This window comes from Terrapene carolina, unplaced genomic scaffold, assembly GCF_002925995.2.
Source record: "Terrapene carolina triunguis isolate 2854851 unplaced genomic scaffold, T_m_triunguis-2.0 Scaffold68, whole genome shotgun sequence".
In the NCBI taxonomy this organism is placed as follows: Eukaryota; Metazoa; Chordata; order Testudines; family Emydidae; genus Terrapene; species Terrapene triunguis.
Genome location: NW_020664419.1, coordinates 19,986,524 through 20,014,223, shown reverse-complemented (window position 1 = coordinate 20,014,223; position 27,700 = coordinate 19,986,524). Strand labels below are relative to the sequence as shown.

General features: G+C 39.0%; 1 protein-coding gene across 1 annotated transcript in view; it reads left to right on the top strand.

Annotated features, from left to right (window-relative positions):
- RELN (reelin) overlaps positions 1 to 27,700 on the top strand; it is a 430,874-nt gene that overhangs the window by 375,380 nt on the left and 27,794 nt on the right. Inside the window, exons 42-53 of the mRNA XM_026648676.2 lie at positions 143 to 363; positions 2,371 to 2,518; positions 5,407 to 5,665; positions 8,211 to 8,460; positions 10,475 to 10,643; positions 14,693 to 14,833; positions 16,646 to 16,823; positions 19,218 to 19,411; positions 20,541 to 20,797; positions 21,928 to 22,082; positions 23,213 to 23,427; positions 25,661 to 25,838. Coding sequence (XP_026504461.1) covers positions 143 to 363; positions 2,371 to 2,518; positions 5,407 to 5,665; positions 8,211 to 8,460; positions 10,475 to 10,643; positions 14,693 to 14,833; positions 16,646 to 16,823; positions 19,218 to 19,411; positions 20,541 to 20,797; positions 21,928 to 22,082; positions 23,213 to 23,427; positions 25,661 to 25,838 — 2,365 coding nt within the window. The remainder of the gene's footprint in view (positions 1 to 142; positions 364 to 2,370; positions 2,519 to 5,406; positions 5,666 to 8,210; positions 8,461 to 10,474; positions 10,644 to 14,692; positions 14,834 to 16,645; positions 16,824 to 19,217; positions 19,412 to 20,540; positions 20,798 to 21,927; positions 22,083 to 23,212; positions 23,428 to 25,660; positions 25,839 to 27,700) is intronic.

The window sequence follows — 27,700 nt, the reverse complement described above, 5'->3', positions numbered from 1 at the left end:
TATTGGATATTGAAGGTAGTGACTATATCTTTCCATTTTTAGGACAAACTTAGTAAGAATATTAATTCTAGCAAAAAGCACATTGTAATTTCATATGCAACTAATTATTGTTTGACCTGGATATACTATGTACCTGTTTCAGATCAGTAAGATTCAGATGGTACCAGGGATTTTATCCTGCTGGGTCCCAACCCGTGACTTGGGCCATTGATAATGTATACATTGGCCCACAATGTGAAGAGATGTGTAATGGGCATGGCAGCTGTCTCAATGGAACTAAGTGTATCTGTGATCCAGGGTATTCTGGGCCAACCTGTAAAATAAGCACCATGAATTCAGACTTTCTCAAGGACGATTTTGAAGGTATCTCTTTTTTATATGAACTCTTCATAGTGATTTTTAGCTACCATCCTTCATAGAACCTATGGTTAAAGAGATCAGACTTCTTACAGCCAGATCCTGCTGACCTTCCTCATGCATAGGGTGACCAGATGCAGGGCCGGCTCCAGCGTTTTTGCCGCCCCAAGTGGTGGGGGGAGGAGGGGGGGGGAAAAGGCTGGATCGGCGGCACTTCGGCGGCAGCTCTACTGCCGCCGCTTCATTCTTCGGCGGCAATTCAGCAGCAGGTCCTTCCTCCGAGAGGGATTGAGGGACCCGCTGCCGAAGAGCCAGACATGCCGCCCCCCTCCGTTGGCCGCCCCAAGCACCTGCTTGCTGCGCTGGTGCCTGGAGCCGGCCCTGACCAGATGTCCTGAATTTATAGGGACAGTCCCAATATTTGGGGCTTTTTTTTATATGGGCTCCTATTATCCCCCACCCCCGTCCCGATTTTTCACACTTGCTATCTGGTCACCCTACTCATGCATGTTAGTCCCAATTACATCAGTGTGACTGTTCACATGAGTGAAGTGATCAGGATTTGAGCCTTAAACAATATTAATGATCATTTGATGATTCCTACAGTATTTATCTAGACACCTTTTTCTATTTACTGACCTACGACGGAAACATACATTCTGCACCAGAATGGATGCATGAGTCTATGATTCCAAAACTCTACATCTAGAGAAGCACTTCATTTTATCATAGTAATGAGCACATGGAATTTCTGGCAAGGAATAGCTCATAAGTTAAATCACTGAAAGTTGTGAATAAATTAATATTTTGTCTGGTTTTGAAGTAATTTTACTTTTAGTTCATCCTCTCAGATAAATAGAATAATAGAGAATGGGATGAACAGTATGCCTACTGCCAGGGCCGGCTCCAGGCACCAGCTTAACAAGCAAGTGCTTAGGGCGGCCAAGGGAGAGGGGCGGCACCTGCGGCAATTCGGGGGCGGCAGGTCCCTCACTCCCTCTAGGAGCGAAGGACCTGCTGCTGAACTGCTGCCGCCGATCGCGGCTTTTTTTTTTTTTTTCCCCCCTTGGGGGCGGCGGGGCCGGGGGGGGGTTTTTTTTTTTTTTTTTTTTTTTGCTTGGGGCGGCAGAAATGCTGGAGCCGGCCCTGCCTACTGCAGAGGATTGGTCTGCTGCACAGGAATCTGAAGGAAAGTCCTAAGTATTTCGAAGTTCCTCAGCCTCTGAAAACCAGACCATACCTCTCAGCTTTCTGACACTGATAGGAGAGCACAAAACTTACAAATGGGAGGCGCCAACCCCTGAAATGAGGGGCACAAAGCAACACTTTCAATACATTGGAACCCTCCATTGCTACCCACACTACTTCCATTTCCACCCATGTCACTGCACTGCCACCCAGTCTCCCTTGTATGCCAGCTTCCTCTGACACACAAATGGTGGTGAGTGAGGGCTGCAGCTGAGCAGACACAGCAGATTAAGGAGCCATGGTGGATAGAGCAGCAGGAGAAAGAAATTCATGTCACATTCCTCAAAACCCCTCACTCCCCACAGCAAAAAGTAAAGTATAAGCTACTCTGTAAACAAACATAACTGAAAGTACTAATTTTGGACAAAATAGTGTCTTAGAGTCAAATTCCTCCCATAATACTTGTAGTTATTTATTTCAAACTGAACTAACTGCTAACTGCAACTTGGACATAACACTGAGCTGTTTCCTTATATAGTTGGGTATTTTTATGTAATCCAAATAAAAGCATAGGAAAGTAATCAGAATTTCCTTTGAATGAATAGAGATGAAAACCTTAAGCTTCAGAGTTATGCTTTTATATTTTAGTAAGTTTTGTTCCGTAGCAGTTTTCCAGGAAACGTGGTGGGGGTCAAAAAGTTCTGGTACAAATATTTGTTCACTCTGAACATAATGATTTATACAGCTTACTTCTTTTGGAAATAATACTGTTGTAACAGGAGTGCTTCAGGGCAAATCCTAAAAATATATGTACTGTGCACTCAGGTCAGCTAGAGTCTGATAGATTCTTGATGGTGAGTGGTGGAAAACCATCTAGGAAATGTGGTATCCTGTCCGGAGGAAACAACCTCTTCTTTAATGAAGAAGGCTTGCGTATGCTGATGACTCGAGATCTGGATTTGTCACAGGCGAGGTAATACAGTTTTAAAACACTTTCAAGATTTCATTGAGAGAATAGGTAAAATGTTCTTTATATTATACTTCTGTGGTGAAAGCAAATGTGTATAACTATGTCGGGGCATATCCTGCAGTCCTTACTCAGGCAAAACTCCTATTTAAGTCAATGGGAATTCCCATTTAAGTCAGGGGTCATTTTCCAAGAGTGAGGACTGCAGGATCTGAAACAACATCCCGTGTAGTTTATTCATGTGGACAATAATATGTTCATTTCTCATATGCATAATGTGAAATTTGTTGTATATCAGACACTCTGCTTCTCTTACAGTTTTGTTGCATCATGAATCGTTGTTGAAGTAGGAGTATCTGTTACCATTATAGCCATTGTATTCATCATCATATAACTCCTTAATTTTCTGAAGCTTAATTTCTTCTTATTGCACACATTTTTTTCCAATAATTCACTGACAAATTCCAGTCAAGCTTGTCACCAAGCTACACTGATCACAGTTATATAAAAAAAACATTTTTAATGTATTTAGAGATTATGTCTTGTCATTATGGCCTGCAGAAGACATATTTGATAGCAGGACATGTCTAAAATATTAAGCAAGGGTGGGGGGGAAACGTTAAACCAATGCAAAATGAAGCTGTGTCCTAATTGTTTGCAAACCATTGAACAGTCATTGTCTATTGACTTATTCATTATCTTAGCCTATTATCTTTAATACTGTTTTACCTCTGAAATGTTGTATTTTTCCACAGATTTGTTCACTGACCCTTAGTAAACAGAAAACTCCTAATGCAAGACTTATTTAACACTACATAAAGCATGTTTTAACATGCACGTTAGCTCTTTTTGGCTTGTAGTCCTCATTAACATAAAGGCTTAAAATGATGATTTCATTGCCCATCTTCTTAGTCTACAATGATGCTTAATTTATACATTTTTCAGAGAAAGAATAACCCATGTCTGTAGACGAACCATCACTAAAGTGTCATCAGATTTATATTTATATTCCAAGGTTCCTCAAAGCAAGACAAATTGGGTTTTACAGCTTGGTAGCCAAAGACATCAGTACTTTTTCAGTAATTTGATTTTCTAGGCTGTTCTAAAATTAACAACACTATTTCACAAAAGATACAAGAGTCCTTGTATGATGCTCCATTAGACTAATCCACAATGTGTTTTCCTTCTCTCTTGTGTTCAAAGAATTGTCATTTATCTCTTCTCTGTGGTAAGCTGTAGCTGGATTTGCATACATTGACCTCAAGGTGTTATATGTAAAATCCCAATTTTCTCAAAGACTGAAGATAAATGAATGCCATGCTAACAAAAAAAGAAAGAAAAAACAGGGCCTCATATTTAATTTCTTGTGTCTGCAGTAGGAAAAGTCAGCAAATAACTATCTTTTCTTCTTTTCTGTGGATAAAACAACATTTTGGATGACTATTCTCTAGCATTCCACTACTATTGTAGTTCATTAATTTCCAAGTTAGCTTCATAGGCCTCCTGCTAAACTCTGGATCAAATTCATCCCTGATATAACTGAGCCAAGTCCCATTCAAGTCATTAGGTGCTGTGTCCACTTAAGTCAGGCATTAATTTTGCCCTCTGAGATTAGGAATCATCAATAGATTTTATAAAAGGAACTATCGAGTGTAAATGTAGAAGCAGTGGGGTCAGTAACCATGCTAAAACCCATGTACTTTCTCATGAGGGATTCTCTGAAAAAAATAGACTAGTAATTCTGACTGTGCTAGCCGACAATACACAGCAGCTAGGAATTGTAGAAATTGCCGTACCAGATCAAATCAACAATCCATGTAGCTCAGTATCCTATCTCCAGAAGTTAAATTCTGTATGCTAAAAAAGTTCATGTGCACATATCCCATTTTATGTGGGTACCAAAAAACCTGAAACTCTACTAAACAAAACAATAGTAGATGGAGCATGATGGTGTGGATTAATGAATATAAAATATTATAGGATCATAACTGAATAAGTCCTTGACAATTCTTTGTGTACTACATGGAGTTGGTGTACCTGTTCAAACATCGCTGTGGTACCTCAAAAGGAAGGATTCCCTAATTTCATACAAATTTCATACAGGCCATTAGAAGGAGTGTGAAATACTGCGTCCATTGAGGTCAATGGGAGTTTTGCTATTGACTTCAAAGGGACAAGGATTTCCCCCAGTATATGTAAAGCAGTGTGACATTTAGACTAAATTTTCATATCTGATTAAATGGATAAAAACATACCTTTTTTCATCAGCTCAGAAGTTAAACATTTTTTGTTTTCACTGCCAGTTTTTCTCTGTTTTTGTCAAAATAACAAGACTCAGTGAATTTTTGCCCTAGAGCAAATCCATAAAAAAAATCATGCTCTCTCCCTAGAGCCATCGGTTGCTATTTTGACCATTAAACTCCATGCCAACCGGCTGAAAGGGTAAAATTTCACTCCGGGTCAAATTTGCTGATATTTGCAAAAATATCAGTTTTGCACACAAATGCTTGAAGGGTACATGAATACCTTTGTTTAACTCCCTATACCTAATACCTCTCCACACACAAATCAGATGTATTACCACCACTACTGTCTGCTTTAGTCTTCATGACCTGTGGAGAGGGAGACAGAAAATCTCTCCTAAAGTGGAGTCTTCCCAAGAATACACCGGGCTAGAAAAGAAACAAAAATGTGATCATTTGCTTTATGGAGGAGCTAGCAGATATTTTTGTATGTACAGACACTGTCTCTGTAATTAGAATATTTGTTAAATAGTATTCCCTGCAATAAAAACCAAAACTGATTGGATAAGCGCTGAGTTCCCTCTAGTCCTCAACTGATTATACAGGGTTTTCTGTGAAGAAATGTTTTACAGTAATTGTTACCGATGTTAGATTTGTGCAGTTCTTCATGAGACTGGGATGCGGTAAGGGAGTTCCAGACCCCAGAAGCCAACCTGTGCTTTTGCAATATTCACTCAATGGGGGCCTCACATGGAGCCTGCTGCAGGAATTCCTCTTCAGTAATTCGAGCAATGTAGGCCGATACATTGCTCTGGAAATTCCCTTGAAGGCCCGTTCTAGCTCCACTCGTCTCCGCTGGTGGCAACCATCTGAGAATGGGCATTTTTACAGCCCATGGGTAATTGATCAGGTAATTAATCTTTTGTGCTTTACAGTATTACCTCACATTGCCATCAATCTTAATATTTCCACTGTGTTTTATATCTGTTCCTTTACCAGCTGTACCTAGAAAACTGTTAGGATGATCAAAGCTAATATTTAAGAGCTTTTTCATTTCTAATATGCAGTTTCTCGTGTTGGGTGAGGGATATCCGTATCAGAGTTAGATATGGATAATGTCAATTTGTAAAAAAAAAAACAGATGAAGATTAGAGATGGGCTTAATGTGGAAAATACATATCTGGATCTAAACTGGGAAACTCAGAAACTCAAGAGGTACAGATATGAAGTTTGGTTTGGCACATAAAGAGATGAGTTACTTGCAAAACTTAGATCTGGAACCATCTTCCAATTTTGAGCATATTGAAAGTTTGGGAGTATTCAGGATTGGGGTTTCCCTCTATACATTATTCTACACTAGTTATCAAAAATATTCTTTACATGAACATTGGTATAAATCTGCAGTAACTCTCCTAAAGTCACTGGTGTCACAGTCATGTAAAACAAGTGTAAGTGGAGGAGACTCTGGCTCTATGTCTAACAGTGATGTTATTGCATTGTTTGGGGCCAATATTGTAAAATATTTGTGTACATTTTTTTATAATTGTTAGCTCAGGCCATCTCTGAAATTCCCAGATATTGAATTTTCAGCCTTGTCAAATATCAATATTGCAAAACTTCTTTCCTTTCCTTCATTTAAAGGAGAGAACAACTTTTAATTCCTAGGTCCTCACAATTATTTAACCATTGTCAGAACACACAATTTTGAACTGAATTCAGAAAAACAGATAAATAATAAATGTCATGCTGACTGGAAACCAACAGTGAAATCCTGACCCTACTGAACTCAATGACAAAACTCCCACTGACTTCAGCAGAGTCAGAATTCCATTCAAAATGCATAAAGTTATACTGCACTTAAACAGTCAACAAGAAAATGATTGTTGTGGGCAGGACCCTGCAGACACTTACGCATGTGAGTAATTTTACTTCATGAGTCAGTAGTTCAGTGGCCTATTTATGTGAATATAGTTACCCATGTGTGCAAGTGTTTACAAGATCAAGCCCTATGTCTGCATTTATTTTTTTCCTCTCCTCCTTTTGCGTGGCTACTTTTCCAACATGGACTCCTTTGAGTTACTCCCTTTTCTTATAACCTGTCTGTACATTGTAAATTTTGATCCCTTTTTTGAAAATTCAGATAAAATCAAGCACTGGGGAATATGGAATAATCCCATACTAGTAGAGCATGGACTAGACTATTAAAATAGTTAAGATACCATCAAGATAGTTAAGTCCAAAGCAGACTGCGAAGAGCCACAAAGGGATCTCACAAAACTAGGTGACTGGGCAACAAAATGGCAGTTGAAATTCAGAGTTGATCAATGCAAAGTAATGTACATTGGAAAACATAATCCCAGCTATACATACAAAATTATGGGTTCTAAATCAGCTGTTACCACTCAAGAAAGAGATCTTGGAGTCATTGTAGATAGTTCTCTGAAAACATCTGCTCAATGTGTAGCACCAATCAAAAAAGCTGACGGAAAATTAGGAACCATTAGGAAAGGGATAGATAATAAGATAGAAAATATCATAATGCCACTATACAAAGCCATGGTAGACCCATATCTTGAATACTGTATGCAGCTCACAACACAAGAACCAGGGGTCACCCATGGAAATTAATAGGGGGCGGGTCTAAAACAAACAAAAGGAAATACTTCTTCACACAACACACAGCCAACCTGTGGAACTCTTTGCCATGGGATGTTGTGAAAGCCAAAACTATAACTGGGTTCAAAAAAGAATTAGATAATTTCCTGGAGGATAGGTCTATTAATGGCTATTAGCCAGATGGTCAGAAATGCAACCCTGTTCTCTAGGTCAGAGGTTCTCAACCTTTTTCTTTCTGAGGGGCCCCCAACATGCTATAAAAACTCCACAGCCCATCTGTGCCACAATCATTGGTTTTCTGCATATAAAAGCCAGGGCCAATTTAGGGGGTAGCAAGCAAGGCAATAGCCTGGGTCCCCATACCAAAGCTACATTGCTCAGGCTTTGGCTTCAGCCCCAGGTGGCGGGGCTCAGGGCCCTGGACTTCAGCCCCATGCAGTCAGGCTTCAGATTTCTACCCTGGGCCCCAGCAAGTCTAATGCTGCCCCTGCTTGGTGGCCCCCCTGAAACCTACCCAAGGTCCCCAAGGGGGCCCCAGACCTTTCGTTGAGAACCACTGCTCTAGGTGTCCCTAGCCTCTGATTGCCAGAATCTGGGAGTGGATGACAGGGATGGATCACTCAATGATTGTCTGTTCTGTTCATTCTCTCTGAAGCATCTGGCATTGTCCACTGTTGGAAGACAGGATACTGAGCTAGATGGACCTTTGGTCTGACCCACTATGGCTGTTCTTATGTTCCAGCTCTAGGATTCTATGAAATTCCTATGAGTCTGTAAAAACTTCTGAACTTTATATTTTCTTTACATAAAATAAACAAACTCCTATTTTCATGTTTCAGATTCTTATTGGTGGAAATATTTCTGGTAACACAGTAATAGAAGATGATTTTACCACACTGGATAGCAGGAAGTGGCTGCTCCATCCAGGTGGAACAAAGATGCCAGTCTGTGGTTCTACTGGGGATGCACTGGTTTTCATCGAGAAAGCTAGCACCCGTTATGTTGTAACCACTGACATTGTGGTTAATGAGGATTCTTTCATACAAATAGATTTTGCAGCATCCTGCTCTGTCACTGACTCCTGTTATGGTGAGGTCTTCTTCATAAATCATATACTTTCTGTTCTCCTTTTATATAGGAAAGTATTACTACTTATTTTCTGTTTCAGCTGTCTACTATACTAAAGTACAGAAACAAAACAGGGAAAATAGTTTTTCTATAAGGAAATTGCAATTTCGGTATTTATTGTTGGTGTCTGGAGTCTGAGACAAACCAAAAGGTTTACAATGTGCATGAATGTATGCACTGAGTTTTTGCCTTGTGTTCTTTACAAGCATTTAAGATGTAGTTTATAAGAATTCAAGTTTCAGTTTAATTCATTTAGACAGGTTAATAGATCCCAAATGTAGATGCAGTCTAATAGTTTGGCACATCCATTCCTTGTGGTTACATTGCTCTCAACTCTAGATAATACATGTCTAATGCCAAGTAGCTTGATGTTTCCAGCATAAATCTCTTGTTTCGTAGCTTCACATCCTCCACAATTGCACAATAGACAATGCTTAAAACTGATGTGCTTAGTGCAAATGCAGAGAACAAAGTCGTAATTCTGATCTCACTTGCACCAATGTAAATCAGGAATAATTTACCCTGATGCAAATTAGATCATAATCAGGCACAAAGGGTTTTTTATTATCATCATTTACATGAAATCCTGAACATGTTTTAGAGCTTTCATACCTGTATAATTCTATGCAGTGAATGAGGTAGGGGTCCTATGGAAAAAATAGTGTGACTGCATAATTAAAAACTGTGTCAATGCGTATGCACAACAAAGAATTAAATACTGGCATTTCATAACTTTTGTATGTTTGACTTTGCAACCTACATAACATTCTTTTAATTTAGTTTTATTAATGTAATATATATAATTTCATTGAGCTTCTGGCAATTCCTTTGGGATTCTGCATAAAAATGGAAATTGGGTTTCCAGTAAATCCCTAAAGTAGATTAGCTGATTTTGTTATTCTGAAATTTATGGAAGTAACCAAGATATCTAAACCTGGAAATTAGCTACTGCCCCATGCATAATAATTTCTTTCCATATGGTGTTAAAGCCACTAAAGCATCCCCGCTAAGAGTAAGAGTGTTTCAACAGATTAGTTATATCTTGCCAGGTAAGAATTTCCTTTGTTTTGTTGTTTTGCCCTTAACATTATTTTAATTGAATATCCAGTTAGGCAGGACACTATCTAATCATGTGCTTCTAGTCCTGATAGAGGAAGGACTTCATTTTGATGAAAAATTAATGTTAAAAACTACTTGTACAAACTTATCATTTTATTTATATAATGCTCAGTTCTGAGCTCAGACATTGAGTGGGACTGATTGTGTGATTGAGGGTTATTCAGAATTATTAAGGGTAGCAGAATCAAAAAAGATAAGCAGAATTACCACTAATGTAACTGTAACCACCAATCACTCAGTGTTCCATACAGCCAGAATGCCTGGCAGCTGGAACATTTATTTAAAGTTTATGGTCTGTGCTTATTGTTACTTAAACTTTTTTGCAGCCATTATGAGGAAATAAACTGAAGTTTGTATCCAGTTTGATTACCCTTTATTCTTATTATGAAAGGGTATAAGCAATAAGCTTAAAATAAGTTTAATTGCTGATTTTTGCTGTGTTTGAATTTATTTGTTGATTTGATATGGCTAGATAATGAAATATATAACTGAAAACAAGATCACTAGGTGAAAAACTCAGTTGAAAAGAGTTTTATGTAAGATATTCTAATGAAGTGGCTAGTATAGAGATGCTCTTCTGCCTTCTACTGCGTAGAATAAGAACTGATCAACTGTGTGTCATAGGTCCTGTAATGCTACCAGCTAATAGAGGTTCCTCCTTAGCTCAAGAGCAAGCCTGTGTTTTTAGTGTCAGAGAATCTGGAAACTTCCCCTGCTGCAACTGTAAACTTCTGAGTTGTCAAGATATATATAGGGACAACAAGGAAGTCTTCTGTGGTCACCAGTTTGGTACAACATATTCACTTAAAGCATACAAGTTTCTGTATTAACTAATTTATTATCTTTCAATTTTTAGCTATTGAACTGGAGTATTCAGTGAATCTCGGATTGACATGGCACCCAATACTGAAAGACTGCCTGCCCACTAACGTAGAATGCAACAAGTACCATCTCCAAAGGATTCTGGTATCAGACACATTCAACAAATGGACCAGGATTACTTTGCCCCTGCCTCATTATACTAGGTAGATACATTTTGAATAGAGAAAATCTTAGTGCACAAATATCTGACAAGACCTAATGTAATACAATCTTGAACTAAAATGTATTGCTGTTTTTGTGCTGATTGTGTGTACAGATGAGCAAATGAAAATGCCATTATGCTCTGAGTAAGACGTACAGAATTACTATGTGCATTTACCAGTTATTTAGAAATGGGGAGGTTAGGTTTCCCGCTTAGCATATTTTAAATAGCCAGGATTGATGGGAGCAGACAAAAGACAATTGACTCTCACACATCTATCCTCTCTACAGTATCCATCCATTTGTCCCGTTAGTGCGAGCATGGCAGAGGTCCAATTTGAGAAGGAGAGAGCAATACTCAGATATGCAGCAATAGGCAGAATCACTCTGTCCTTTGGCCCTCATGGGAACATGCCCTTGGTTACATCCCTTTGGTGTGTGTTGCACTACTCTTCCCGCCCCCCACCCCCATCCCCTGCAGGCCCTGACATCTCCACTGGCCAGTGTTGAGGGTGCAGTGGAGCCCTGGCCCTGACCTCTCCCCATCCTCTCTGGGGTATCTTGTGCCCCAAAGGGTGCTAGATTGAAGTAATTCCTATGCTCTGGAAAGCACAGCAAATGCACTTATCCCCAGTTTGTGGGATGCAAGAGAGGAGGAGGCTACTTGTGCCCCTTAGTGCACCCAGCAGGCAGCTAGGCATAATGTGGTCTTTAGTAGATTAAATATACCTATGATTTAAGAAGAGCCTCTCTCAGTTTGTACTTTGATAAGAATTGCAATGTTATGGTTACCGTCATTACACTGTGTAGCTCTATGCTACCGTCAGTGGTTTTGGAGGTCGTTGGATAATTCTATTGTCTAAATCCCCACCTGCTTCCTGTACTTGCTGTTATTGGCTGCAAATTTATATTTTTAAGTAATATTTTGATGCTTCTTGTTTTTCTGTTTTACTTGTCACATATGACTCTTCTTTCACATATTGTTCATTGTTTTTAAAAAGTCCCATTATCACCTTCACTTCCTTTTAGTACATTCTTTTTTTTAAAAAAAATTGTTTTCACTTTTGGGTTGAATTTTGTGTGTGAAAGAAGATGTTCTGTACTGACAATGCTAGAGACAGAAATTCTCTATCTGTTCATAAAAAAGGTACAGCAGGGCATTGTCAGAACCAGTTTCCCCATAATGCCCTGCCAACATACCTCAACTTTGACTTGAAAGGCCCAGCTAGGGGCAAGAGGGTAGTTTAGACTCCAATTTTATTTCATTTTTACTCTGATAAGATTGCCGTGAAGATCGCCATAGTGCCAGTTGTGGTTTCTGTCACATGGACCTCTGTTTACTAGGAATTACATTATTTTCTATTACCCTAACCTGGATTAGAACTAGCAAACTACTACTGAAAAACTCCCTGTCCCATTATTAACCAACTGAGGCATCCAGTCCCTTTAAGTATATTCATAAGGCAGTGTTATTTGTATATCTCACTGTCTGTTGGCCTCATCTAGTCTGGCTACCCTTTTCTATTGCTTTACATATATATTTTGCATAATCAATTGGCCACATTGTTAAATGTTTAAAGTTCACACTTTTTGTGAGAAAGGAGTTCTCTGGGGTTGAATCAAGATAATGGGTTCCATGGACATTCCAACCCAATTTAATCTGGATCTGAAAGGAACCTCCAAGAATCCAAGGATTAAGTCAGACTCTCTTTGACTGACCCCACAGCTACCATTGCTCCGCTTAGACCAATAGCTTTGCCTCTTGCCGTATGCTACAGTCAGTGGTAGGGGACCTCCCACCACAATCACACACCACAAAGTTATCTTTATTATTTAAGACAAGGGTTGGGTGAGAGAAGGGTTACTACAGCCCTAGGATCCCAGTAGGAAGAGGGTCTGGGATTTAGAATAGGAACTAGTACTGCTAGGAGGGGGAGGCATCTCATTTACAAAGGCACTCTGTTCTTTGAGCTGCTTTGCTCCTCTCCGCGGTTTAATAGCTCATTTTTGTGGGCATTTTATGCAACTTGCCAGTCAGTCTATCCAATAATTTGGCCTAGAGCACAGTATCCATATGTGGCCTTCTGGGGTTTATGTACTCCAGAGTGCTACGTAACTTGTGGCCTAGATGAGACTGTGAATAGTTATTTCTTATGTCTCAGATTTGATTTTAAAATATAAATCAGAATATAAAGGTTCTCCCAGGAGAACCATTGATTTGCTAGATTCCATAAAAAGTCATAGAAGTTGCCAAACCTGAGACTCGGTTTGTGTTTTTTTCACAAGATCTTCCTCATGATTAAAAAAAAGAAGAAGAAACTCAGACATTCTACATGGATGAGCTAATCTGTGAGCTTTCTCTGAAAAAGCCCATGATGTGTCTAAATTAGAGATCAGCGCAGTAGTTAAAACCTCTGAATGTTGCGATTTACTCATGAGAGAGTAACTGTTATTTTGGATTATCTCATTCCTTTCCAGTTCCACCATATATGTTACAACAAGTTATTAAATAACTAACATAAAAAAGTTAAAATAGTAGAGATTCAGAAAAATAAAATATTTTCTTGCCTGTGTAAACAATGCATTTCTTCATAGATAAGAGATTATACTGAAAAATGGAAGAGTCGGGAAATAAAACAGCCTTTATCTTAGATTTAGTGAATATCAGACAGAACTATAGATTGGAAACAGAATAGACTTAATTTTCTGAAATTGTAGATGATTTCAAGAGTCTATTGATTATGATTTGTGAGACCTTGATAACTCCACATTGAGCTCATCCTCTACAATCTCCAGACTGATATTGGTGAATTCAGAAACTCTGAAACTAAATTTGTTTAATTTTTGAACTGGGAAATTATCAGTACCAGTTCCCAGTAAAATGTTTAATTACTTTCTTTAAAAAGTTAGGATAAAACTGATATCAATCACTGACCCAGCCAAAAAAGAGTTGTTTTTCTTCTGCACAAACCTTCTTCTGTTACTTGTTAATAGGTGGTTTATTTTTGTGCTCAGAGTAAAGCAACATGTAGTTTGATGCTGCCATCTACTGGAAACTACACTGATGAGAAGTCACAAAAAATGTCTTTATTTTTTAGCATGCATATTGTGTTCAGATTACTTTCAAGCAGGCTGTGCCTAACTAAGGATGAAATCCTAGCCCCATTAAGGTCAATGGCAAAACTCTCATTGCCTTCAGTGGGACCACAATTTTCCTCTTGATGTGGATCTAGATCCCGACTTCTCTCAAAGTCAAGATTGTATTTGGCATTTTGGTTTGGACAGTTCAGACAATGCTGCTAAACCTACAGCATACAGGACCCCACTCCATCAGGAACTGGTTACAGTTTCAGTGTGAAATTCTTTGCGTATCCCTTTGGCCATGTCATACTTCCATTTTCTCCCCCTTCTGCACTAAATTAAACTCAAACTACTTGTCTTCATTTTTAAGGACCTTTGTGGCCCATCCCTGCTGTACCTTTTGTCTCTAAGATGCTCCTGATACGTTGACCCCCACCTTTATTCCACTAACGATGCCAGTCTTGATTGTCCATTTTAAAATTTTTCAGCAAGCATCTTCATACTTTATGTCATGCTGCCCCTTATGCATGGGACGAGCTCCTTGTAAACATCCTCCTCATCATTCTCCTTCAGATCCCTCCTTAAATCTCCCCTCTGCCGTAATGCACACAAAAACTTGACAGTGATCAGACAGCGGCTGTCATGAGACCATTGCTCATTATGATGACCTGTATCATCTCATGGTTTCCTTGGGATTAACTCCCTTTGTCCTCCAGGCACAGCAGAGCAGCTTTGCAAGGGTGGGAAGAGAAGCTGCATAGTGAACATTTGGCCTTACAAGCAGAGGGCCCTATTAAGTGGCCCGGTAATTCACTTGAGCCAGCCCTTGTTTGTTCAGTTAGTAAATAAATCATCTTTATAAATATGGTCCAGGTTTGGGTGAACATACACAGTTGTATTTCCTTTTAATCAAAATAGGGTTTAGCACAGCTGGAAGAGTTACCTTTGTATTTTTTTTTCTTTCCCAAAGGTCTCAAGCAACTCGTTTCCGCTGGCACCAGCCCGCTCCATTTGACAAGCAGCAAACATGGGCTATAGACAATGTCTACATTGGGGATGGCTGTATAGATATGTGCAGTGGCCACGGGAGGTGCACACAAGGGAACTGTGTGTAAGTATAGCTGTTTCCCTCTGGCAAGTAGTGATGTAGATTTTTCATTCCTATTTTAGTGTGTGATTTCAAGGAAATTGCTTGGAAGAGGTATTATTTTTAGAGAAAAGCAGAATTTCTTCTTTGAAACAGAGAGAGGCACCAGCATCACTTGGGAAATAAAATTCTAAGAGGAGGATAGGTGGGCATATTGGAGTGTGTGAGTGAATCCCCTCTGACTTCCTGCGGGCCAGATTTTCCTTAGAGATACATGGCCATGCTGATGACAATGTGGTTTGGGACTGCACCAAGGAGAATTTAGACAGAGATGGTGTTAATCCTTCCACCAGCTCCCTGGTGCCCAAAGGCAGTGTACAAACTGTTCTATCCTGTAGGTCAGGGTTCAGCAACCTTTGGCACGCGGCTCCCACTGGCCGCAGTTCACCGCTCCAGGCCAATGCGGGCTGCGGGAAGCAGTGCGGGCCAAGGGATGTGCTGGCTGCCGCTTCCCGCCACCCCCGTTGGCCTGGAGCGGCGAACCACGGCCAGTGGGAGCCGCGATCAGCCAAACCTGTGGATGCGGCAAGTAAACAAACCGGCCTGGCCTGCCAGGGTGCTTACCCTGGCGGGCCACATACCAAAGGTTGCCGATCCCTGCTCTAGGTTGATGTCATTTACTTCCCTCTCAGCACTTAAATGTGTACATGAGCCATTGCCTGTGTGGGGCACAGTTGCTTTGGGATGATTTGCATCCTCAGGAGTGCACAGAGAGCAGTTCCTGGACTCCCCTGAGCAAAGGGACAAAGATTATCCCTGGAATTACATGGGGCTTTCACTCCAGTTCACTATGCCCCAAATCCTGTTCCTTGCACTCAGCCCAAGCAACTGACTGGATGCTGGATATCTCTTCACCAAGCCAGTTTGCAGCTACTCCAGCCTCAGGTCTGGTGTAGGCTCAATGATCTAATGCCAAGCTACGTGCTGGCAGCTTCCAATGGAACCCTGCTGTCCCTTCCCCAAAAAACTTCTTGTGTGACAGTCCACATCAAGCCCCACAGAGCTAGACACACAGCTTCACAGGCTTCCAAAATTCTTCCCCCTGGCAGCAGAACAATACCCATTCTGCTGAATTTGGGACTCTTTCCAGCCACAAATGGCAGCAGAAATTGCTCCTAGCTGAATGATTTTACCATGTTCATTAGAAGGAAAATCCACTGAGCCAAGTGCAACATAGACATTTTCTGTACAGTATCTGCCTCCCTGCTTAAGGCACTAAAGAACCAAAGTACATCTCTCTGTTGAGGTATGTTTATATAATATCAGGCTATGTCTTTATGTTTGTCTACATTTTTGAAACACTGACTGAAAGCTATATTGTGGAAAGGTGTTACAGATTAGCAAGAATCTCGGATTGTGAAACAAGCTACAGTAAAAGTATCTGTCCTCTATAAATCTGACTAGAAAATGATATACAGTTCTAGCACCAAAAGATGCTTAAACTTATTTGCTTAGGCTTGGCATGTTATCTTGATTAGATTTGTCTACCAGAATACCATTTCTTTTAATGATAAAGCTCGGTGTTAGACATGTCTTATGTACCTGGTGTATTATCAGCTTGAATTAAAACCATGCACATGCAGGTCTTTACACAATTAACATATCCTGTTAAACAGTAACAGCTTCAGAAGGAGGCAGCAGGGCGACTCCTCCAAGCATGTGCTTGTAGTGAGACAAATGGCCTCTTGCTCCCCTGGGCTGGAATAAAATGATTTTAAGTCTTGGTGTAGAAAATGTTTCCAAATGAGTTTACTCTGTGTTTGTTTTCCTTTGCAGCTGTGATGAACACTGGGGTGGGCTCTACTGTGATGAGCCAGAGGCATCCCTTCCAACACAACTTAAAGACAACTTCAATCGAGCTCCATCTAATCAGAACTGGCTAACAGTAAATGGAGGGAAACTGAGCACAGTCTGTGGAGCTGTGGCATCTGGAATGGCGCTTCATTTCAGCGGGGTTGGTGTTTAACTCTGTGGTTAACTCTTCAATGTGATTGATTTAGAAAACTGAATAAATAAGTAACCTAAAAAAGGTATTAGAAATAAATGGAAAACGTATATTTACTTCCCTGATGGGGGTCAAGTTCTGGCAGACTCCGCACTGGTGCCTGCCAGAAACACTACAGAGAACTGGATACATCTCTTTCAGCTCATCCCATCTCCAGCAGCCAAGGAGAGGTCAATGTGCAGGCTCTCTGAAACAAGCCATAGAGGGGGCCCCCAGAATTGAGCCTATAGACCAAGGCACAGTCCATGGTATTGAAGTGTTTATATCCACTCATTCATCAATGGCCTGCTCATACAGATTATTTGTACTTCTGGCAAGAATAATTTCTACAGGGTCTGGTGCTGCTGCTATCTAGACTGCATGTACATATTAATACTGCTTTAAAAAGTCTAAAAATACTTGTTTGGGGGGCTATTTAATGTATATTTAGAACTGAGTCCCAGACCTATCTTATTTTCTAAAAACTGAAAGCAGTAACTTTTCACAGCTTTTTCCCATTAAGAGTTAGTTGACACCACATGAATGCACTGGGCAGCCTGAGTGATTCATAAAATACAGTTTGTATTACAGAAGGTGTAAAAATAATCTATTAAAATTGTTCTGTCTCCTGAGGGTCTACACACACCAGACTGTTGACTTTCATGTTAACTGAAGTGTTTTATTCCAGCCAGTGTTGAAAAGATGGGGATAAGGATTTTTATAATCTAGATTTAAGAAAAGAAAGATACAGTGGATCCTGAATATTGCAAACATATAAATATAGATAGCAATTTGTGACAGTAAATCCACATCTTTCAAGATGGAAATTAATTGAAATTATGTTTGCAGATCAGGTCATTAATTATTCTGTTTTAGCATTAATTATTGTGGTGTTACATGGGACTTCAAATTGAATTGTAGACTTGTAATATTTTAAAGCTTTTTACAAGGTAGAATTAGCCTATTTATCACTATGTAGTCTAGCCCTTTTCATGTCCATAGAGCTTTGACAAATATTAACTAATTAAGAATTACTGATCCAAAGCAAAACCATTTTTGTTTTAAAAGAGCAATGAATGACATTATGGTCCTAATTTTCTAAGAGCCTCAAACTGGTCTCTAATTTTCTTGCCTGAAATTTTTCAGCCACAATCAGTTGTGGGCATAAGTAATAGAGAGATGGCATCTAACAACCTTTGCAGCCTGCAATTCAGGTAGTTAGACATGCAAAGCTGCAGGTGCAAAATTCGATCCCATTTTTGGAAATTTTGCTCTGTGTATATGTACATAAAATCAGATCTCCTTCACAAGTTAAAAAAAATCTTACATATGACACTTGTGATTTAAAAAAAGGATATGGTATGTTCCATTCTTCTGGCAAAATTGTTAAATTGTAAATAATCATTTACATTTTAAAAGGGAGAAAAATTGGAGAAAGTCCATAGGAGAGCAACAAAAATGATTAAAGGTCAGGAAAACATGATCTATGAGGGGAAGATTGAAAAAATTGGATTTGTTTAGTCTGGAGAAGAGAAGACTGAGAGGGGACATGATAACAGTTTTCAAGCACATAAAATATTGTTATAAAAAGGAGGGTGATAAATTGTTCTCCTTATCCCCTGAGGACAAGACAAGAAGTATTGGACTTATTTTTTTGCATCAAGAGAGATTTAGATTAAACATAAGGAAAAACTCAGTAACTATAAGGGTAATTAAGCACTGGAACAAATTACCTAGGAAGGCTGTGGAATCTTCATCCACTGGTTAGAACAGGTTAGACAAACACCTGTCAGAGATGGTCTAGATAATACTTGGGGCTTGTCTACACTTACAGTGATCGATGCATCAGCGGTCGATTTAGCGGGTCTTCACCCACTAAATCGACCGCAGATCGCTCTCCCGTCGACTCCTGTACTCGACCGGATTGAGAAGAGTAGGGGGAGTCGACATCGCATAGTGTGGACCCCGCGGTAAGTAGATCTAAGTAGATCTAAGCTAAGTCTATTTGAGTTATGCTATTCACGTAATTCAAATTGCATAGCTTAGATCGAATTTCCCCTGTAGTGTAGCCAAGGTCTTAGTCCTGCCTCAGTGCAGGGAAGTGGATGTCCTATCGAGGTCCCTTCCAGTATTACATTTCTATGGTCCTATGATTCTGTGATTATTGGTTCAGTCTTATGAAGCCTTCCCATTAAGAGGATTGGCCTTTTAAAATACCACTTAATTCCCATAAAACAACTGAGTAATGAAATAATTAAATGTATTTTTCAGGAATATATTCATTGAAAGCATCACAGCCTTGGTGATTGTCTTAACTGAACAGCCACACCAACAAAAATATGTTTTCTTTTCTTTTTTTTTTAGGGATGCAGCCGTTTATTAGTGACAGTGGATTTAAACCTGACTAATGCAGAATTCATCCAGTTTTATTTCATGTATGGATGTCTGATAACTCCTAACAATCGGAACCAAGGAGTTCTCCTGGAGTACTCCGTGAATGGTGGCATTACTTGGAACCTCTTAATGGAAATTTTCTATGACCAGTTCAGCAAACCCGGGTTTGTAACTATATACTTCTACTAATTGGTTCTTTTGGATTTTTCATAAAGAATCTGCCCTGATTGCTAATATTGCTGTATGTAAATAATCTTGCAAACATTTATATACCTGATTAACTTGCGTGCTTACAGTTAAGCATGTGTGTAAGTGTTGGCAGGATGGGGCTTCAAACATTAGAGCAGTCTACCATCAGCTTAATCAGATCGAATCTGTGACAGCCAGTTACACTGGTGCATGGTTGACCATTATTCAGCAGTAAATGTTAAAGTAAAACTATAGCTAGTCAGAAGAGTTAATTTGATTTATAAAAGTCCATACTATTTTTAACATACATTTATTTATCATCTGATTTCTGATTTGCTAAAGCACAAAGCAGATCTGTTGTCTAAACAGAAGGTCTCTGCCACATTTAAGTCTTATTTTAATGCTGAAGTGGGACTTAAGTGATGCACAGGCCTTGGACTGGCCCTCTGTGCACTGATGAATTACTTCCTAATACTACAAGGAATCAGTGCCATTTTAACCCATGTCTGCATTAGTCATTTGCTATAAAGGAAATAAGGTAATTGCAATAAAACATTGTTATATGATCAGTGTCTCCAGCTTTGAAGATAAACATCTTGATTCATGTTAACATCAAATTAATATCTTGATTCCACTTCAGCATATAATTTCTTGAAATGGTTATGGCTCCCTGATTCTCTGCCTGGCTGTGGAGCAAGTTAGAGCAGCTATGGGGCTACACTAAACCTGCATCACTGGCAGTGTTCCCTAAAGGGATTGTCCACTTAAGCATACCCAGTACACACCATACTCTGGCTACTCTTCCTCCCTGTCCCCCTCCACTCATAATACACCGCCTGTGTCAGATGCTGCTGGGACAATGAAATAGGAACCAGTCTTAAAGGCTCTGCGTCCATTGAAGAGTCTCCTACAGTGGGGAGAGCTAGGGTTAGATTCCGCCCCTTTGCACCCTAGGGCAAATAGGATGGACTTGGTCAAAGAATCTGGCCCAGCGTTGTTTAAAAGCCCCTTCAGCTGCTTATTTAAAACTTTGTTTTTTCTTTTCAAAATTCAAGAGATTGAGATGTGTCTGTCACATGACTTATCTCCATTATTACATTTTAGCTTTGTGAACATTCTCCTCCCTCATGAGGCCAAAGCTCTTGGAACCCGTTTCCGCTGGTGGCAACCTAAACATGACGGCTTAGATCAGAATGACTGGGCTATTGACAATGTGCTGATATCTGGCTCTGCTGATCAGAGGACAGTGATGTTAGACACTTTTAGCAGTGCTCCACTCCCACAACACGAACGCTCTCCTGCAGATGCAGGACCCACTGGGAGGATCGCTTTTGATATGTTTACAGAAGACAAAACGTCAGGTAAAAGTTTGATATCGATCAGAGACAAAGAGCAGGAAGTCAGTACAGCTACTTCTAAATCTGATCTTGTTGGTCTCACCACAATGGATGTCAGAGCCAGTCCCTGTACTGTTCTTTTTTTTAACCAACAACATGTAACAAACTGCTTTTAAATCTACAAACTGTGCGAGGAGGGAAAGGGGGAAGTAAATATGGGGGGAAAGGAAATAGAAATTTTAAAGAAATCTTGCAGTCAGTTTTTCAAATAACCAATATTTTATACAAAATGATTTCTTACTAGTGAAATCACTTATGAGACATTTCTCTGCAAAGAAAAAGAATTGTCTAGATTTTTTTTTCTTATTTCTGTACCATGTAGCACAGCAGAATTTTCTGTTATTGTTTCCAGGAACAAATATTATTTGACTGAATGCCACATTATTCTAAAAGGATTTCCTACATTGAGTATTTGTTTCCTATTTTGCATACATTTGCTAGCAACGATTTTTAAAATAGTTACCCAGGGGATTAAGTTGTTGAGTTACAGCTAGTAAAATATAAATAAGGAAATATTTGCGCATGCTAGTGGGACTAATTAGTTGAAGATACTGTGGTATTGCTTTGGTCACACGTGCTCTGATTCTTCAATTGACTCCACATTTGCAGACTTCTGCATTCACAGATCTCCATTCAACTTACCGGGGTTTGCCCACACAGAGTCAATTGCAGGATCTTCACTTTGTTTTAAGAAGAGAATATTATTTAGTACAGTATTATTATATAATAAGACAGCAATGGTATGTATGCCACATAATTGCAAAACATTATGAGCAATTCTCAAGTCCTTAATTCTTATGCATTGAAAATTATGTGAACAGGTTTATGGTCAGAGAATAGCATGGGCTGTTCTGAATGTTAAGTATAGACATATGGGAATAGTGGATACTAAAGTACTATTTTACAGATTCAGACTAACACGGCTACCCCTCTGATACTAAAGTACTATGGAATTTTTCAAAGAACAATACTAAATAGTTTGTATATAGTTAAAGATTTAATCCATTGCTCATCTTTAGTGGTAAACACCGTTTGCTGTTTTCTTTAGGTAATGTTGTGGTTATACAATATTGACTTTCAAATTTGTTTTCAAGTGAATGAACATTGGCTGTTCCATGATGATTGCGCAATTGAAAGATTCTGTGACTCTCCCGATGGTGTTATGATCTGCGGTAGCCATGATGGCAGAGAAGTTTATGCGGTCACCCATGACCTAACTCCTACAGAAGCCTGGATTATGCAGTTCAAGGTAAAATCTTTATAATCTAAATATTCTGCATAATTATTCTAAAACAGCCTGTTTCCTCAGAGCAGGACAGATTTACAGGAAACAGCCTGATATGTGTTGCATAGACCAGGATGTCTGCACCGCTTCCCCCTACTGAAAGGAGTGGCACTGCTCACGTATTGTTATTATGTTACCCTCCAGTGGTGACCTACAAGCAGGCTGTCAGTGTTAATGTGACTGACAGGGTACAAAGATAATCCTGAGTTCTGTTTCCGATGGTGTAGGTGTGAGAACATGATGCAGCTATGGGATTTGTTACAGATACACCAAGTGTGTTTTGTCATTTATGATTAGTGAAGTGACAACTAACCAAAATTTACACATCAGATAATTCACTTGTCACCACACAAAGTCGGAGTAATTGAGCTTCATGTTGTTTGCTCCTTGGGGGTTGGGAGAGCCCACCAACAGGCTACAGGGCTAGAATATAGCTACGCTTCCTTTGTGGTCACTGTTCCAGCATGTGGGTTGAAAAAGCAGCCACTTTCCCTCCACATCCTTTTAATGAGGATTTGGAGCTACTGAATCACTGTAAGTACAGTTCCAGTGCACGCACGTCAAACCTTCCCCCATATGGCCTCCTCTATACCAGACTATCTGAACCCAGCATAGAGAGGCTCTACCCATGTTTCCCACATAGAACATTCACAAGGGTTAAGTGGTGTGAGGGACCTTGCACAGAACTTTTCACTAAGAGGGAAATGTCACCCTTTATTAAACATTCCCCTGTGGAATATTGGTATCTTAATTTTTGCTGTAGTGGGATAGTAATAGGATGAGTGCAGCTTGGGTGGGAGGTATTATGATTTGGTGGATAATGCACCAGACTTGGGAGTCATGAGATCAGGGTCCATTGATTTGTAGTAGGATTTTGGACTCCGTGTCCCCATTTGCACATTGGGATTAATGGTGAAATCTATGGATGACAAGTGCTATACAAGAGCTGCTAACTGTTACTACTGTAACTTAAAGCATAATCTCCAATCAGCTTTCTTGCTGAAAAATCTTTAAACTGTAATCATCCCTCCAGCTCTTTATTGATAGTAAGAACTGTTACAATACCAACTTACATATGCTTTTATCTATATTAGATTTCTGTTGGATGTAAAACTTCAGAAAAAATTGCACAGAATCAAGTCCATGTGCAATATTCCACTGACTTCGGTGTGAGTTGGAGCTATTTAGTTCCTCAGTGCTTACCTGCAGATCCAAAATGCTCTGGGAGTATTTCACAGCCCTCTGTCTTCTTTCCAACAAAAGGATGGAAAAGGATAACTTATTCACTGCCTGAAAACCTAGTGGGCAAGTAAGTATGAAACAGCTACTCATATTACCTTGGGTTCAGTGCAGAATTAAAGGGGGACTAAATAGTCTGAAAACCATGGCAATGTGTACACTTCCTTATGCAAAAGATCTGCTCCATGGCCTCAGTTCAGCAAGGTACATAAGCATAGACCTAAAATTTTAAGCACCTGAGTAGTCCTATTAATGTCAATAGAACTATTCATGTGCTTAAAGTAAGGTACGTGCTTAAGAATCTTGCTGAATTGGGGCCCCTTTGTCTATTCGGAGTCCTAAGTGCTGACTGATTTTAAAAAGGGGTTTATTCATTTATGCTCCTGTTTGCTATACAGGGTCAACATTGCTCTATGACAGGGTTCGGCAACCTTTCAGAAGTGGTGTGCCGAGTCTTCATTTGTTCACTCTAATTTAAGGTTTTGCGTGCCAGTAATACATTTTAACGTTTTTAGAAGGTCTCTTTCTCTAAGTCTATAATATATAACTAAACTATTGTTGTATGTAAAGTAAATAAGGTTTTTAAAATGTTTAAGAAGCTTCATTTAAAATTAAATTAAAATGCAGATCCCTCTGGACCGGTGGCCAGGACCCGGGCAGTGTGAGTGCCGCTGAAAATCAGCTCGCATGCCGCCTTCGGCACGCGTGCCATAGGTTGCCTACCCCTGCTCTATGAGAATGGGCTGGATTCTATTCTGGCTTGTGCAACACCAATGGCATTTTTAACTAGATTCTAATTGCATATGTTTTTAGGCAATAGAGGTGCACAGCTGTAACTAAGGACAGAGTTTGGCCCACTGAATCTTTATGGTGAGCCAGAAAAAGCACAATTTTGGTTTAAGATACTTAGTTGAGTTTACAGAGCTAGAAATTGAAGGGGAAAGTTTATTTACTTGTAAAATGAGTAAACATGAACATGGACTCTTATGATGCAACATTTACAGTCACTGTTCAACATGGAACCACTCTTCAGATTGACTGGGTATTTATGTTCCTACTGACATCATTTTTTTCCTAGGATGTCCTCCGAAGTTCAAGAATCTCCCCTCCCCCCCCATTTTTTCCTGTTCTTTTTTTCAATGTGCCCATATCACAGCAACTTTCTCTCTTACAGAAAAGGGTTGGAAGAGGTTCTCTTCAAAGTTCCACTCCAGAAGAGTTTGCTGGAAAGCACTGCAAAATTCTTCCTTCCCAGCCACTGAGTAATCTGCTTTTGCAGCACTCCAGCCCATGCCACCCTAGAAACAAGAGAGCCATATCAGATTTCATGTTTCTTTGTGGCTTCTCTCTTCTCCTTAATACAGTTTTGCTGGATGATGCACTTTCAAAGGGCAGCTCCATACCTTCAAAGGAAAGATAGAAGAGATTTGGCTTTCTATAAACATAGGGCAATAGAGTGATAATGAAAATCACCTGGGGGGGTTTTCTATCAAACTTAAGAATGATTCATTGTCTGAACAAATTGCAAAATTATCCTTTCTTGTCTGCAGTCCAGAGCTGTACTGTATATTCCAATCTCTCCAGAGACCCAAACTGAATTAGAGGGGGAGTTTTGATTTTAGACAGGGAAAAATGCTACCCAAATTATCTGTGCATATTGCAACAATATATTTTTTCTAGTATTAGGATCTATTAATTGCATTATTTGAATAATCCTTTTAAAATTAAATCATGTCAGAAGAAACTAGAGTAGAATATTTTTTCCTGTCACCTGTTGACAGTGGCTCTCACAGATCTAGCCCACATATTCTATGTGATCTCCTATACAGGACATAAAATGGATTTCTATGAAGAATGCTAAACATCATTTTAAAAGACCCTGATCCTAAATGTGCCTGATTTTATGCCATGAATAGTCCCATTGTGTTTAGTGGGGCTACTCACTGGATTAGGGCCTAAATCAGAAGATTTATACTGGAGTTCAGATGAAACATCTCTTTCTGTTTTAAAAGAAAATAAAACTTCTTTAAACTGAAAACAAGAAATGTGCATTTTATTTAGTTATAATCTAGTATAGTTTAAATAACAACATGTTAAAATGGAATGATCAGAGTCAATTAGAGGAATGACTAATATGCCCTATAGAAACATTTTAATTAACATATCTCCTGTTACTAAAGTGTCTTATGATTTGTTACCCCATGCAGTGCTGTTCATAAGCGTATGTATATAGTGTACATTTTTCATTTGTGTAAAGTTATCTTTTTATCTTTATCTGTTTTTCTTCATTCTTGTATGTATAGTCCAGTGAGGTTTAGGTTCTATCAGAAGTACTCAGATATTCAATGGGCCATTGATAATTTCTATCTGGGACCTGGTTGTTTGGACAACTGTAGAGGCCATGGAGACTGCCTGAAAAAACAGTGCATCTGTGATCCCGGGTACTCTGGTCCAAACTGCTACTTGACCCAAACTTTAAAGGTAACTTAAATGCATTTGGTAGTACTGCAAAAGTTTGTTATAGAGAAATTGAATCAGTGGAGCTTTAAAAAAAACAGAGATGCGCCCAAACTGGAACGTTGGGTCTGACGCCTCTCAGACTTTGGAGATCCTCAAATCTACATTCAGATCTGAACTGTACAGCTCTGGATCATCTATTTAAAAATGTATCATTTCTGTATTGGTATCTAAAGAAATATCACCTTATCGCTAACACCAATAATTACACTATATTTTCCTTCTGAAGTAAAAAAAAAACATTAAACTGCTATTTAACAGTTGCAGTACATTGCAATGTGTAAATGAACAAAACAGTTCTCAAATACAATATTAATAAACCTGATGTAGTTCCTGGACACAACTGCTGTTGCAAATACCAATACATTTATCAAGACCAAGTATAGAAAATTCATCTTTATAATAAAGAGGGAGACACAGATAAACAAGGCACTGAACTCCAGATCATATTAAATTAATGTAAGTAACTTATAAAGTTTCATATAGTTTTAATTTTCCACAGTTGTACTCTACATCCCAAGTTAATAAATTACTGCAACAAAAGGTAGAATGGTATTTGTGTGGCTGAAGAAATTTAGATTTGAGATGATGGTGTGTAACATGCACAGACATACAGCAAAAGAGTACAGTGTAGGCAAAAATATACTTTCAGGACTTTAGTACATTTCTCCAATTTAAAATACTGTTTATATTTTGAGGAAAAAACTTTAAGAATTCCCAAACTGTATTAAAATTACAGTATTCACCTTGTTCAGGCTTTCTGAACCATATTTATACATGATAATGTATGTACATAATCTACAGAAGAGATATGTTGGTTGAACCACATTTTTTCCAAAGGAAATGCAAACTACACAAGATTTGAATTTAAGTGTTATTTGAATTATTAATATTATAATTGATTATTATTAGTGGTAGTAGTAGTATTTTAAGGTACTAGTTACATAAATGTAAATTAGTACCACATCTTTATAGGAAATTGATCAATTTCCCTCCTCTCCGCTAAGATTAAAGCCATTTTACTTCTCATATATTCAATTTAAGGATTTACTTGCAGAGCATTATTGGTATGGACATTTTACGGGCCATTACTTTTGTTATCCTGCCAGAAGAGGTGACTCTTGCAACACACCCAGCTAACATGGTGTAATGTAGAAACAGGAGCAGCTCTAGATCATTTAAGGGTTGCTTGTAAACTAATTCCTTCATCTGTATCTTCATGTATTTGTTATTTTTTACTGATGATGTGTGACTGGTATTTAATATAGGGTGAAGTCAATGGGAGTTCTGCCATTGACTTCACTGGGGCCCGGATTTCATCCCTGATATTATTTCAGCTCCCTGATTAACTGACTAAAACTTTTATAAATAGGAACATGGAACTTAGAGAGATTCCCAGCTGGGCTTTGTACAAATACCTGTGGCACAAACCATTACATAAATATATATTCACAAGTAGTCCAAGACTTTCACTTTCCACATTCTCTCTTGTGGCCAGCACATCACTCGTACAAGTACTTGTGGGGAAAATATAAAAAGGGTCAAGAATTGCATCAAAATAAATAATCTTTTATTCAAAGTAACGTTTGTGAATATATATATTTTAGTAGCTGCACAGCAGTGGTCAGTATATACCTATTTTTAAATATTTAGGGCTCAGTTTCCCTCTCAGTAGAGCCTCAATCTGGCCTCCTTCAGTGTTGCAGGTGGTAATAATGTCAAGCACAATTTGGGGCTCACAATTGTGCACTGATACAGTCAATGTCATTTTAGATATCTGACTACATGCTTATATGCTGTGCAAGGCTGGGACCGTGTGTCACTGT